The sequence below is a fragment of the Cheilinus undulatus genome, linkage group 16 (genome assembly GCF_018320785.1).
Source record: "Cheilinus undulatus linkage group 16, ASM1832078v1, whole genome shotgun sequence".
In the NCBI taxonomy this organism is placed as follows: Eukaryota; Metazoa; Chordata; class Actinopteri; order Labriformes; family Labridae; genus Cheilinus; species Cheilinus undulatus.
Window position 1 is genome coordinate 7110718 of NC_054880.1, and position 15181 is coordinate 7125898.

The following is a 15181-nucleotide window of genomic DNA, read 5'->3' on the forward strand; positions in this document are numbered from 1 at the left end:
CAAACATTTGGCTAGGAGTGAAAATGTTCAGAAATCTGGGATTACATTTGTCGTTAAGGGGGTGGTGGAGAGTCCTGGTGCTGGAGAGCCACATCAGCAGCTCTAAGACCTGCTGAGGTTTCTGTTTATATTCATAAAAACAACAATTATTTAAAAATGAACAAATATAGAAGAGATCAATGCAGACAAATCAGCATGCAGCAGCAGCAGAGTGGTTCCTGTTCTACCAGAAGACCTCTGAAGGTTCTGTGTTTGGGTCTCATGTGGTCCACAGAGCTGGTGGACCTAACCCTAGGCTGATGTATGTGTCTGCTGCCCCTCTCTGCTGAGTGTGGAAGCTCAGGTTTTAGGAACATTTGTTCAGTTTGGTCTAATGCACCATGTTAAAAGTCTGTGTCTTTACAACACTGGTCCCATAGCATCTAAAGATCAAACGCTTTTATAATGGGAGTAAACTTCCAGTACTGATGAAAATGCTGACATGTTTCAGTCAGAAGAGTTTATCAGTAACATTTCCTGATGTTCTTTGTGTTTCTAGGACTGCTCCCTAAGAAGAAAAGGAGCTGTTTCTGTCTCTCTGGATTCCTCCTGGGGATGCTGTATGTCCTGGTGCTGGCTTGGATCTACACACGCTGTGAGGACGCCTTTTTCTCTTAAACTCAGAGTGGTTTCACATTGCCCCCCCGCCCAGAACACAACAGAGAAAAAAAGCGAAACACTGCTGCCAAAAAATAAACATAGCTTTTAATTTTTTCACTGATAAAACCCTAAAAAAGGCATACACATGCTTTTCTTATCAAAGATCTTTGTATAAACTACATAATAATTGTTTTGTCATGGTTTTAGCCAATATTTGTCTAAAATGATTATTAGTAAAAAACCCAACATCATGTACCTCAACTGTTTATGTGTGTGAGCAAACATGTGATAACAGTGCATCTAACAGAGTCTCATCAACCTGGGCCATCAGAGGTTAGACTCCAGCTGTAAATGATTTAAATAGTTGAAACTGTTAAAGTGCTCAGAGATGCTCATCTGTTCCCAGAGACAGACTCTATCAGACCGTGGCAGATGATGCAGCTACATGTAAAGAAACTTAGAGCCCCATCAACAACGGGAGAACTGCTAAAGTTTCTGTTAGAAACACAAACAAAAAGAACCTCAAAACTAAAGTTTCTGCTGCTTTAAATGACATTATTTCATCTGGTTAATATTCACTTTGTCTTTGTTGTTGCAGATATTTTCGCCACTTTTGATGGACAGAACCTGGCAGCAGAACGAGATCAGCTCAACAGCAGTCTGCATGAACATATGATCAGACTGAATGAGCTCAACCAGACTCTGAAGCAGCTCAACGAGAGTCTGAACCTGGAGAAAGCCAGAAACGTGAACCTCACTGCAGAGAGAGACGAGCTTCAGGGAGAGAAGAAAGCTCTGAAAGAACGCATGCGCGATTGTAGTTGTGGTACGGTAAAAATCCACTTTCCGACACTTTAATTCCTTTCAACACCATTCTAACTCATCTTTTCCTTTACCACCAGGCGTCACTATTATTCCCTTTTTCGGTGCTGGGTTCCCACCTCCAGGACTTACTCGTACTAGGGAAGTAATGCCTGTCAGCTAGTTGAAGTATTCTGAGTCTGCAGCTTCCCTCACGTGAATTCATCGCCTCCACAAAGCAACACACGCTTATTTCTGATGCCATGTTCTGATTCGCCAGATGACCCTCAGCACTGACGCTCTGCTACGTCCCTTGGTATTGGCTCTTTGCAGATGACATCACATACTCCAGAATACTCCAGGGGTCAGGAAGTGAACAGAGAAACCCTCCCATAAAGCTAAAGTTGTGTGCTGTGTCAATGAGAACATAACATTCCTAAGCAGCGTTTGTGACTGACAGTAGTCTGGTTCGGTTCATGACAGTTAGCCTTGGTTCAGAGAACTAAACCTGATCCTGACTGTTTCCACTGCTGATGTCTGCCCAGCCTCACTCGCTGTGATGGGAAGTCCATCTCTTCTCAGAGATCTGGATCATTTGGCTCGATCTTTAGCTCCAAAACGACTCTTCATCCGGTTCCAGTTTGGCTTTTTAAATGTGGATTAAAAAGGAAAGAAACCTAGAAGAGCTCTTTTCAAACAGGCTCATCTATTATTAAAATGACATTTCCATTTATATCTTTTCAATTTTTGTAACATTGTCAATTGCATCACTTATTATTGGGCCAAATGTAATCCTGCATTTTTCAGTTTAACATGTTGCTAATATGACGTCTTTCAGAGAGGCTGGAGCCACTGAATCTCTCTCGGTATTTATCCATGGTGTTAAAAGATTGTTTCTAAACCGATTCATAACTGGATGAAGGGTAAGAGCTGGGAAGTATGGCTGAAAGTCAGAGAGCCCCCTAAACTCCTTTATTCTCTGTAAATTAGTAAGTTTTATTTTAGGCCGACTGTCTTTCTGTAAAAATGTCACTGTGATAATGTTTATTATTCCCAGAACCTTGGAGGAGGACAGAAAGGCATCATGTCACTACAAACATTTATCCTGCAGTACATTTATCTTAATGATAAATATTCTACCAGAAAGAAAAAAGGGTCAATTCTGTCATCTATCCAAGTCCTGTTTGATCATATAGAGCAGGGTGTCAGACTCAAGGCCCAGGGGCCAAATCCGGACCGTGGCACAGTTAGACCCGGCCTGCAAGCTCAAATCCTGTTTTCATTATAACTGGTCCTAAAATAAAAGGTCTGCAGATTCCCTCTAGGAAAAAAATGTGAAGTTAACCTTGATGATATCAAACATCCTTCAGTCATTAATATGTGAAAAAATAAGGAATAAAAATAATTAGAGAAAAACAAATATGAGACAATAAATACATTTGTGTTTTCATTTCATTTTGCACAATTATGACTTCAATCTATTATTTGGACTTTAATTTGATATTTTGAAGTTTTACATTTATTATTTGGACATTTTATCTCTTACTTTAACCATTTTCAATTTATTATTTTGACCTTTGACTCATAGTTTGTCTTTGTCGATTTATTATTTTTACTTTTTATGTTAAATTTTGAGCTTTTAAATTTATAATAATGACTTTTTAGCTCATATTTTGAACCTTTCAATTTATCATTTTGACCTTTATCTCATATTTTGACCTTTTAGGTACAACATTTTTAATTTAAAGTCATAGTTTTGCCTTAAAAACATGATCGTGACTTGTTTTTTTATATATTTGCCCTTTAAAAGCATTATTTTAACATTTTATTTTGTGTTTTGACCTTTTCAACTAATAAGTTTGAATTTTTATCTCAGATTTTGAGCCTTTTAATTAATAACTGTGACTTTTTAAATCCAAAATCATTTATCATCAGTGCTAGTATTTTTTTTTTACATAATGTATAACTGGTGAAAATGAGGTGAAGTGTGTGGTTAAACGTGGACCCTGTTAGACCCTCAGGTTAGACTTTAATCCCTCTGCGACTGAGTGTGACAGCCCTGCTATAGAGAGTATCTGTGTAGTTGTGATGTTTTAACTCTGCATTACTGCACCTCTGTAAGCACACATGTGTTCATGTATGTAATCTCAATGTCTCTATAATGCTCAATAAAGCAGGACTCTATAAAAACTCACTGACTGTCTTCCATGTTATTCAGCAGCTCTTCACACCTAAGCTTTAAATGTTGGGGCAGTTCTGGTCCAGTCACTCTGCTGTCTCTGTCTGAGGCTCCAGGCTGCTGTGATATTAAACTCATGTATGAGAGGCTCTGTTATAGCAGTGATGGCAAGACAGTGGAAGATGACACCCATGCACCCACCCTTCCTGTTACAATCAAAATAAAGAATTTCTCTAGCTGTGAAAACTCCTGAAAATATCCAGTGTAGTGTAAAAACTCATCTAAAATATATAGAACATGGGAATAGTCTTTTTAAATCAATATAGATATTTCAGTGCTAAACATTCACATGTTGTAGCTTTAATTTATTCTCCTCATGGAATAAAAGTGTACATCTAACATCATATGTAACACTAGTGGTTTCCCAGCATTCATAGCTCGTTGATCATAAGATAACAACAAGAACATGTCACTGTTTTTTTTTCCTCGCTTGTGTAATCAAGCAGAGTGTAAGCATCTGTTAGCGCTGCTGTTTATCTAATGTTCAGTGTGTTCAGCACTCAGGGCCTGCTCAGGAAAATCAAGGTGATACCAGCCCACCTCTATAGCCCACCTCTACAAGCCCACCTCTACAGCCCACCTCTACAGCCCACCTCTACAAGCCCACCTCTACAGCCCACCTCTACAAGCCCACCTCTACAGCCCACCTCTACAGCCCACCTCTACAGCCCACCTCTACAAGCCCACCTCTACAGCCCACCTCTACAGCCCACATCTACAGCCCACCTCTACAGCCCACCTCTACAGCCCACATCTACAGCCCACCTCTACAAGCCCACCTCTACAGCCCACCTCTACAGCCCACCTCTACAGCCCACCTCTACAAGCCCACCTCTACAGCCCACCTCTACAAGCCCACCTCTACAGCCTACGTCTACAAGCCCACCTCTACAGCCTACGTCTACAGGCCCACCTCTACAGCCCACCTCTATAAGCCCACCTCTATAAGCCCACCTCTAAAGCCCACCTCTACAAGCCCATGTGGTCGAGTGGTCGGATGTGCATGCGTCGGCGTCTGTTACTAGGGAGTTACTGGGAGGACCCATCTCCCAAAAAAACATTTTTACCTGATTTTAAGAAACTTTCTGGGATCTAGTGAAGACTGCAGTAGCTTTTAACTTTGATTTTATCCGGATTCGTGCTTTTAACCACTGGATGCCTGGATTTTATTGTCAAAACCACAAAGGACAATACGCCGGTAAACTAAAAACAAACCTAGCCTACAGGCTACAGGTGAGCCATGGCTTCACTTACCTCCACATCCATATGTGACAGTTGTGCTGGTCTGAGCCAGAAGGTGGCCGGGCTTGAACAGCAGATATCCACTTTAATAATAATCCATGAAGAAAGAGACCCGGACGTAATCTTAGGCAAGACCCGAGCCGCCGCCACCAGTGCCAAGCTAGCAGACACAGCCCAGTACTCGTCTGCCTCTGAGTCCCGGCCCTCCTCTTCCCGCCCTGGTAAAGATCCAGATGAACACCGCTGGATTCAACAAGGGGCCAGACCTAAAGGCCCGATCAGCTCCACTCCAGTGTCGGACCCATGGATTGTTGTCGGGGCCTGCAATGGCCGCAGGACGCGGGGCAGCCGGCTGTCCTGCTCCCCTCCCACCAGAGACCTTGCACTGGGGAATAGATTTAATGTCCTGGACCACGAGGAGTTTCCTTCACTGACAGCAGGTCGAACCGTGTTGCCGCCTCCAGTCCGCCCTCAGTCCCGTGGCTCTGCTGTCAAAACTCGCACCGGGCAGCTGCATTTCACCACGGCTCAAATCCGGGAAGGACGGGGTGCCAGGTATGGACTGCGGGTCACCACCACCTCTGGGGCTATTGCATGAGAGCGAGTTTCCGTCGCTACGCCAACCACCACCAACTACAGCACCATCCAGAGACTCTGCTGCTCCCCCGCACATGCCTGGTCAGACCACTGGGTGTGCACCGGGGGGCTCCTCTGCTCCTTCCATCCCCATGCAACGCTCGTCCGCGCGCTGTGGGTTGGGAGGCTCCGCTGCTGCGCCCTCCTTGCGCATGTTGAGCGGGAGCGCTCGGTGTGAGCACGGAGGTGCCTCGGCTCCTGCGGACGGTCCCATGGCGCTGCGGAGTCCGGCTCGCTCGGCGGAAACCCGTAACTCAGTACCCAGGCCTGGCCCATCTGTACTGGTCCTTGGCACTTCAATGTTTCGGCACGTGAGAGTGAACAAGGGCCACACCTCCTGTCACCCAGGTGCACTCGTCAAAAACATCACAGACCCCGCCCCAAACATCCTCCGTCACCACCCCTCCGTATCAACAGTAGTAGTTCACGCTGGCACCAATGATCTAAGATTACAACAGTCAGAGACACTTAAGGACGACTTCATAACCCTCATCACCACAATCCACAGTTTAAACAATCAGATAATAGTTTCAGGACCACTTCCACCACCTCGTTTCGGAGACATCAAATTCAGCTGCTTGAGACTCTTACACACATTCCTCAAATCATACTGCACTGCAAACCAAATCCCATATGTTGACAACTTCCTTACATTTTTCAAGAGACCTAGACTATTCAAAAAGGACCGTTTACATCCCAATTTCTCTGGATCCCGCCTTCTTTCACACAACATAGAACTCACACTGGAATCTGCATGACAATATAGCCAATACACCTCCCCCTCACCATCCACTGATGTTCCAATAGACTCAAATAACTCCCACAAATCTTCCATTAACTTCAATAGTCTCAGATCTGTCCCTAAAACTCACTTACCACAAAATCCTACAGTTAATCAGCCCCCACTTACCATAAACATGGCCCTCTTAAACGTCCGCTCTCTGCTGAACAAGACTTTTATTATAAATGACCTGATTTTAGAGCACAGACTTGACTGCTTATCTTTAACTGAAACATGGCTGGGTGCAGATGCACCAGTTGTTCTCACTGAGGCCTCCCCACCTGATTTTAACTTTGCATTTTCAACTAGGAGTGGTAAAAGGGGAGGTGGCACTGCTTCTATTAGTACAAACACTTTGCCAACCAAACCTATTTTATTTGACCAATACACAAGTTTTGAATACCACTCTATTGTTTTTAACAACCCTACAATTTTATGCGTGACAGTGTACAGACCACCAAAAAGGTGCAGTCTTTTTATCCCACAATTTTCAGAGTTTTTATCAATTTTACACAGTTCTTACAATATGATTATTTTAATCGGTGATTTTAACCTGCACATAGATAACATTTTAGACCCTGTTGCAAGTGAATTTTTAAATATTCTTAACTAAATGGATTTTACTCAGCACGTCATGCAGCCGACTCACAACAGAGGACACACCCTGGACCTGGTCATCACCTATGGCCTGTCCACCAGTGTGTCCTCTGTTGTTGACTTGGCTGTCTCTGACCACTACTGTGTGTTTTTTAATATCACGGTTTTTATCCAGCAGGAGACCTCTGTGAGAATCATCTGACCCTTGAAGTGGCTGCAAATTTTATTCAAGTTTTAGAAAAATATCCTCCAGTTGTTTTACCTGCCCCCTGTGATTTTATCGTTGATAATTTTACCAGTAGAATTCAATACGCACTTAATTCAGTTGCTCCACTTAAACTGAAAAAGGCTCGCCCTAAGCCTACGGCCCCATGGAGACATGAAGTCAAAAAACTGAAAAGAAACTGCAGAGCGGCAGAAAGAAAATGGAGGAAAAGTAAAATAACAGTAAATTTTCAAATATACAATGAACATCTAAAAGCCTACAATTATGCAGTCAGAAATGGCAGAAATTCATACTTTGCTAAAATAATCGCAAACCATAAAAATAACCCAAAAGTTCTCTTCTCCACCATTGACCATCTTTTTAGCCCTGATTTTATTCAACTTCAAACAACTCCTACAAACGCTCTCTGTGAGGAGTTTGCAGCCCACTTCAGGGGAAAGATTGACACTATCAGATGTGATATTTTATCCAGCCGAACCTCTGCTTTTAACACGTCTGAGTGTTTATCTCTACCAGAGGAAACACTGGACAGTTTTGTCCTGGTTAATGCTGAGATGCTTGATGAAGTTTTCTCCTTAGTGAAGCCCACCACATGTCTTTTAGATTCAATTCCAACCCCATTTTTTAAGTCATTTTATGGATCTTTTGGAGACGAGCTTTTAAACATGATGAACTGTTCACTTCAGACGGGGGTCTTTCCTGCTTCCTTTAAAACGGCAGTGATGAGGCCTCTGTTGAAGAAGAGCAATTTAGATTTGAATGATTTTAACAATTACAGACCAGTGTCTAACTTACCATTTTTAAGTCACATTTTAGAGAAACTTGTTTTTATTCAGCTGAATTATTTGTATTTTGTCAGTCTGGTTTTAGGGTAAACCACAGTACAGAGACTGCCTTGACAAAGATTTTAAATGATTTTAGATTAAATTATGATTCACAAAAGGTGACGGTGTTGGTTCTGCTGGATCTAAGTGCTGCCTTCGATACAGTAGACCACATTATTCTGTTAAATAGACTCAAACATCTGGTCGGCCTCTCTGGTACTGGACACAAATGGTTTACTTCCTACCTCACAGACAGAACATTCATGGTAAGTGTAGACACATGCTCCTCCAAAGTCCATAAAATCACATGTGGTGTGCCCCAGGGTTGGATTTTAGGTCCTGTGCTTTTTAACCTGTGCATGCTCCCTCTTGGCGGTGTCATCAGGAGACATGGAATCAACTTCCACAGTTATGCTGATGATACACAGCTTTACATCTCCATGTCTCCTGATGACACCAGGCCAATGGATGCTCTTTTTAACTGCATTTTAGATATCAAATCCTGGATGGCAGAAAACTTTCTCCAGCTTAACCAGGACAAAACTGAGGTTTTAGTCATCGGTCCTGAGGCCCTGAGAGAGAAACTTTTACCCAAACTACAAGCACTGTCTTTTAATCCGTCATCACAAGTGAAAAACCTGGGTGTAATTTTTGACCCTGAGCTGACTTTTATTCCACACATTAAGAATGTAACAAAAATCTAAAGAACATCGCCAGAGTCCGCCCCATTCTCTCTCGGGCCAACACGGAGATGCTGATGCATGCTTTTATCACCAGTCGTATAGACTACTGTAATACCCTGCTCTCTGGTCTTCCCAAAAAGAATATTTCAGGTCTACAGTTACTCCAAAATTCAGCAGCACGTGTCCTGACTAAGACCAGAGGGCGGGCCCACATTACACCGGTTTTAGAATCACTGCATTGGCTCCCCGTGTGTTTTAGGATCAATTTTAAAGTTCTTTTACTGGTTTTTAAATGTCTTAATGGTCTTGGGCCTTCTTATCTTTCAGAACTGCTTTTACCTTATGAACCCTCGCGGACCCTGCGCTCCTCTGGCAGCGGGCTCTTAGTCATTCCCAAAGTCAGGACACACACCCACGGTGAGGCGTCTTTCCAGAACTACGGCCCTCGTCTATGGAACAGCCTGCCAGAGGAGCTCAGGGCCGCAGAGAACGTCCATGTTTTTAAGAGCAGGCTCAAGACACCTGTTTAGCTTAGCTTTGGATTAATATTTATCTATTTTATTTATGAAATTTATTTTTTTAGGCCTTCAATCTGTATTTATTCATGAATTTTATTCTTTTCCTACCTTAATTTTTTAGTTATGCTATTTTATATTTTAGTTCTTAGCTTTTATTTGTATTGAGGTTTTACTTATTTTTATCCTTTTATCATTTTTAGGATCTCCAGTGTTTCCTCTGGGGGAGCCCTCTGCACCAGGAGCGGTGGTCGGCTATGGCTGCAGGGGTCTGTCTCGTGGGTTCCTGGTGGAGGTTTGGTGTCTCTGCCTCATCCCTCCTCTGGGTCCTGTGTCGGTGTCCTGTAGCTGTGGGTGACTCTCTGCTCCTGGTGCAGACGGCTCCTCTGATGGCGCTTTCTCAACTGGTTCATCTGTACTCAGCCTCTTGTACTCAGCCTAATGTCCACTGTTTTAGTGTGTGTGTGTGTGTGTTTGTGAAACAGTGTGTGTGAGTGTGTGTGAGTGTGTGTGAGTGTGTGTGAGTGGGTGCACATGTAACTGTTGTCTGTTGGGTGGTTGATAGTGGGATAGGGTGGTTGTGGGTGTGAGGGAATGTTTTTATTTTGTCTATGTAAAGCACTTTGAGTTACATGCTATGTATGAAAAGTTCTTTATAAATAAAGTTTGGTTGATTGATTGATGTCTACAAGCCCACCTCTACAGCCCACCTCTACAGCCCACCTCTACAGCCCACCTCTACAAGCCCATGTCTACAAGCCCACGTCTACAAGCCCATGTCTACAAGCCCACCTCTCCTCATGGAATAAAAGTGTACATCTAACATCGTATGTAACACTAGTGGTTTCCCAGCATTCATAGCTCGTTGATCATAAGATAACAACAAGAACATGACACTGTTTTTTTTTCCTTGCTTGCGTAATCAAGCAGAGTGTAAGCATCTGTTAGCGCTGCTGTTTATCTAATGTCCATGTCTACAAGCCCACCTCTACAGCCCACGTCTACAAGCCCATGTCTATAAGCCCACCTCTTTAAGCCCACATCTACAAGCCTACATCTACAAGCCTACCTCTACAAGCCCACATCTACAAACCCATTTCTACAAGCCCACTTCTACAAGGCAAACTTTTGCCTTCACCGCTATGATCAGATGAAGAACAATAACAGGATTAATACTAGAGTACAAACCAGAGGAGACTGCATGGAATCAAGGAACAGAACTGGTTTTAGTCAGAGGGTGTCTGTTAGAGGCTCAGAGAGACTGTGACGACTGTTTAACATTTAAAAAGAAAGTTTAACAAACCAGTCATGTCCTCATTCATGAGAGTCTGAGTCCTCTCCTGATGAGGACTTCAGCATACTCATACAGTTTATTAAAGGTGGGTCTGTGTCCATAAAACTGACTCTTTCTGTGTTCTGTTTAGTTAACTGAGCTGAGATATCTCCTGTCATTTTAGATCTCTTTATGTTTGTTTGTAATAACCTGTCTTAGGACAACAGAGGGCATTCACTGTGTTACTCCAGCATATTTAAGTGTTTTTTAGATACGTTTATAAATGTGCCAGCCAAACTAACAGGGTGCTGTTACTGATTTTTGCCCTCACAGTGTTGAATGTACAGTTAGCGGGATTCTTAAGCTGTGTACCTTCACTTCAGGATTTCAGCCGCATTTAAAAATGGGATTTAAAATCTGACAGTAATTTGATCTGTAACTTAGTTTCTCATTTGGTAAAAAAGTCTCTTGTCTCTTTAAGCTGCAGATCTGTGGATCAGTCTTTAAAAGTGTTATTTCTCAGTGTAACTGAATAAATGGAGCTTGTAAGAATTAGAGGCTCAGTGATAAAGAGTGTCCTAGAGCCTCTGTAGTTTCTTTAAAAGCAGATCCAGTCCAGGTCTAAGGCTGCGCCACGTCTGATGTGTGCAACGATGAAAATACGACGTAGGAACAAGGTGAAAATTATGTATGATGAGCATGGAGGAGGAAAGATTTTGTTTCTGTGAGAAGGTCAGTGGTTTAACAACGCACATCCTGAAATAAAATCCATCAAGATAAACTTCCTGTGTGTGCCAAACATCAGCGGTTGCTCAGACAATTATCATTTCTCAGATCAAGATTAATATCCTGAGACATGAGCTGTGAAACTTTAAACTTTAGCAATAAAGCCACCCCCCCCCCAATTCAAAGCAAAAATTTCCCCAAAACCTCCAACGAAACGCTCCAAAATATACCAATATCTCACCACAATTTACAATAAAATACTTGAAACCAGCCAGCAATTTTCCCAAAATATCCAAACAAATTCCCTAAAATTTTAATGAACATTTCACAGTAAAAACTCCCAACATTAACCCTAAACCCTAAAGGTCATTCTGGACCATTCTGTCAAAATCTCTGATATCAGAAACCATTACTATGTTGTAGGAGAGACAAAATGTAATGTTTCCAGATGTTCATGAGTCTTTGGAGGTTAAAACACGTCCAACATGATTGGGAATAAAACCAACACCACTCACCACAGGACCCGGCTCTCCACGGTCTCCTCGGGCTCCTCTGATTCCAGGTCCTCCCTGTGGAAAACAAAGAATTTCAGAAACTGAAACTTAGAGAGACATGACAGCAGAGACAGACTCTGTGAAGGTTAAAGTTCAAGGCTACAGGCTGTTCAAACTTCTTTCAAATGGTGAGACCCCTGTGTAAAGGACCCCCCCCCCCACCCCCCCGCTGGTATTATAGATGAGACTGGAGAATTTAGAGGTTCATTTTGACACAGCTTTCTTTACACACCAGCACTGATGTGATTTTCAGAATCATTGATAAATTAGAGGCAAACACTTAATCAGGGTTTTGTCTCTTTTTTCTCCTGGTCTGTGAGTAACGTCAGTGAAGTTTTATTTCACTTGAACCTAAAAGGTCACAATATGAGAGAAAATTTCAACATTATGAGTTTAAAATGTCAAAACATGAAATAAAAAGTCAAAATCTTGGGATGCAAAATGAAAATATGACATGAAAACACAAATGAATTTCTTTCCCTCATTCCTGACTATTTCTACTCTACAGATTTTTTTAAGGTTTGTTTAAAATCTTCAAGGTTAAATTTATATTTTGACACTGGAGGAACTCTGCAGACCTCATACTGGTGAGCCACTTCTAACTAAAATATGAAATGATCTTGCTGGCCGGGTAAAGCAGCACCGTGGGCCGCATTTGGCCCCCGGGCCATGAGTTTGACACTCGTGAGCTAGATGAACACTTTGTATAAGAAGAGGGGGTGATGGGACACTGAGGGGGGGTCATAGGATGCCTTACAAAAAATAAATAACCTTTTCAAATGATTAGGTGCTTATTCTACCCGTTATTGTAAAACATGTGCATAATTAGTGCAGGGGAGATTTATTCTAAAATAAAAGCAATCTTCAAAAATGCTTAAATCCAAGTCTGCTCAAGATTATTGTTGAATATGCATGAATTTGGACAACTACGCTTTAACCTCGTCAAGGATAGTGGGGGTCCCTGCTCTGTGGCAATGTTGTTTTACGTGCTAAATAAGTTTGGGGACCCCTCTTCTGTAAGGCTGTGGTGTGCTGGGGGGAGGCCGCTCGCTCAGCAGACAGGAACAGAGTAAACAAACTGGTCATAAAGCAAGGATAAAACCAAGCAGGTGACTGAGGAGAGAATGACTGAACTCAACAATAAACCTCACACTCCTGAGGTGTTTCAGCAGAACACCTTCAGTCACAGCAGCGCTGTCAAACTCAGTCACAGAAGGGACCGGGTTCTGGATTCAGGTCTAACCTGAGGGACTAACAGATTCCACATTTAACCAAACTGTTAACCTCATTTTCACCAGTAACACATTATGGGGAAAAACTAGCTCTAAAGATAAATGACATTGAGCTTTAATAAGCCAAAATGATTAGTTACAAGGCTCAAAATCTGAGATAAAAGTCACACTTATTAGTTCAAAAGGTCAAAACAAAGATATTAAAATAATGCTTTTAAAAGGCAAATACATTAAAACAAGTCACAATCATGTTTATAAGGCAAAAATATGACTTATAGTTTAAAATGATGCAACTAAAAGGTCAAAATATGAAATAAAGGTCAAAATAATAAAGTTAAAGGTTCAAACGATCAGATAAAAAGTCAAAATTATAAACTGAAAAAATCAAAATATGAGATAAAAGTCAAAATAATACATTGAAAATGGTCAAAATAAGAGATAAAAAGTTCAAATAATAAATGTAAAAAGTTGAAATATCAAATTAAAGTCCAAATAATAACAATAACGTAAAATGCAAAATTGAAAAAAATGAAATGAAAATACAAATGTTTTTATTTTCTCACATTTCTTTGTCTCTTATTATTTTCATTCCTTATTTTTCACATTTTTATGACTTAAGGATATCTGATATCATCGAGGTTCATTTCACATTTTTATCCCAGAGAAAATCTGCAGACCTTTTATTTTAGGGCCAGTTATAATAAAAACAGGATATGATCTTGCGGACCGGGTGTAACTGTACCACGGGCCGGATTTGGCCCCCGGGCCTTGAGTTTGACACCCCTGAGTTACAGGCTGATCCTCCACAGTGCAGGAAGTCTCTCCTGTCAGCAGCCATCAGACTCTTTAATGTGCTCATTTCTTTTAATAACATGATATTTGAAGCTTGTTGTTCAAACACTGTTAGCATTACTTCCTCATCTGTTTTACTCTCAGATACTGTGGCACTTTTTGGACACTCCATTGCACTCTGGTCAGTGTATGTGGTATAAACAGCATAAAGCATACATCAGTATTCATATATCAGTCATCTTTCATCCAAATAAACCACTACATTTACAGCTACATGTAGTGAAGCGCTGACTGCAGACGTGGATCCCCCAGACCGACCTTGTGCTCCTATCATCTAGAACTTCAGATTCTGATTTTAACTGGGTTTCTCTTTAATCGGGGACTCTGATGTCCTTTAATCAGGAGATTTCATGTATTTAGTATCAAAAGTGTTGCTCACTGGAACTCCAGGGGGGCCGGCGGGGCCTTTGCTGTCCTGGGTGCAGGTGCAGGCTTTGGGCATGGCGGGGCAGTCTACCTCCTTCCTCTGGATGATGACAGCACGATGAGGATGGCATAAAAAACACGTACAAAGAAAAAGAATGAATGATTGCTAAGTGGCTGAATAAACATGCACATGGAGGAAAAAATGTCAAACATGATCAAAAGGGCTGCTGTAAACCCATATCTGAAGTAAACCTGGCGTATGTCATAATAATCCTCAAATTTCTGTTTTCTAAAAACACTTTGGGGTCTTATTTGGTCACATGGACCAACAGAGAAGTGAAGAGGATCACAGAGAGAAAATGAACCCTCACCAGACCAGGAAGTTCACAGCATTTGTCTCTGTTGGCCCAGGACGTGCTGCAGACGATGTCGAAGATCTGAAGCTGGAACTGCAGAAGAAGAAAAACAAAGTTTTCAATAACACAATCGACTAGGGACACAACAACACACTAACCTGCAACATCAACAACGCCTGCACCTTTTCCTCTATCTGCTCGCACTGGCCTGTAATGTTGATATAATGATGGAATAAACCAACAGCCGTCTGAACCTGGTCTTTTATTTTGAAATCGACCACATGCTCTTTACATTCCTGTGTCTAACATCCTGTTTGGGTTGAGCTCTGTCCTCTAATACTCTCATTACCTAGTGACCTAATGACCTGCTGATTTTATATCTCTGTGAAAGTGTGCGAGTGCTCGTGTTGTCCTCACCGGTGCAGAGTTGTCCTTGTTCCCTCTGGAGCGAACCATCCGGCCCAGGACCTCGGTGCCGTCTGTGGTGATGTTCCCCGCGGCGTTGATGTTCTTCTCCATCACCATCTTACAGTCCATGAACACTCTGGCGCTGGTTTTGCTGATTGCAATGTGGAGCTGTGGGGAGAAAGGGTACCATTTATTTACATAAAATATGACACATTTTCTTTCACCACAGAA

General features: G+C 42.0%; 1 protein-coding gene across 3 annotated transcripts in view; it reads right to left on the reverse strand.

Moving 5' to 3' along the window:
* LOC121523988 (collagen alpha-1(XIV) chain-like) overlaps positions 1-15181 on the reverse strand; it is a 269909-nt gene that overhangs the window by 44879 nt on the left and 209849 nt on the right. For all 3 annotated transcript variants that reach the window (XM_041809125.1, XM_041809124.1, XM_041809126.1), the window contains exons 34-37: positions 14960-15118; positions 14558-14635; positions 14200-14286; positions 11698-11751 (exon numbers count right to left, since the gene is read on the reverse strand). In XM_041809125.1, the coding sequence (XP_041665059.1) occupies positions 11698-11751; positions 14200-14286; positions 14558-14635; positions 14960-15118 (378 nt within the window). The remainder of the gene's footprint in view (positions 1-11697; positions 11752-14199; positions 14287-14557; positions 14636-14959; positions 15119-15181) is intronic.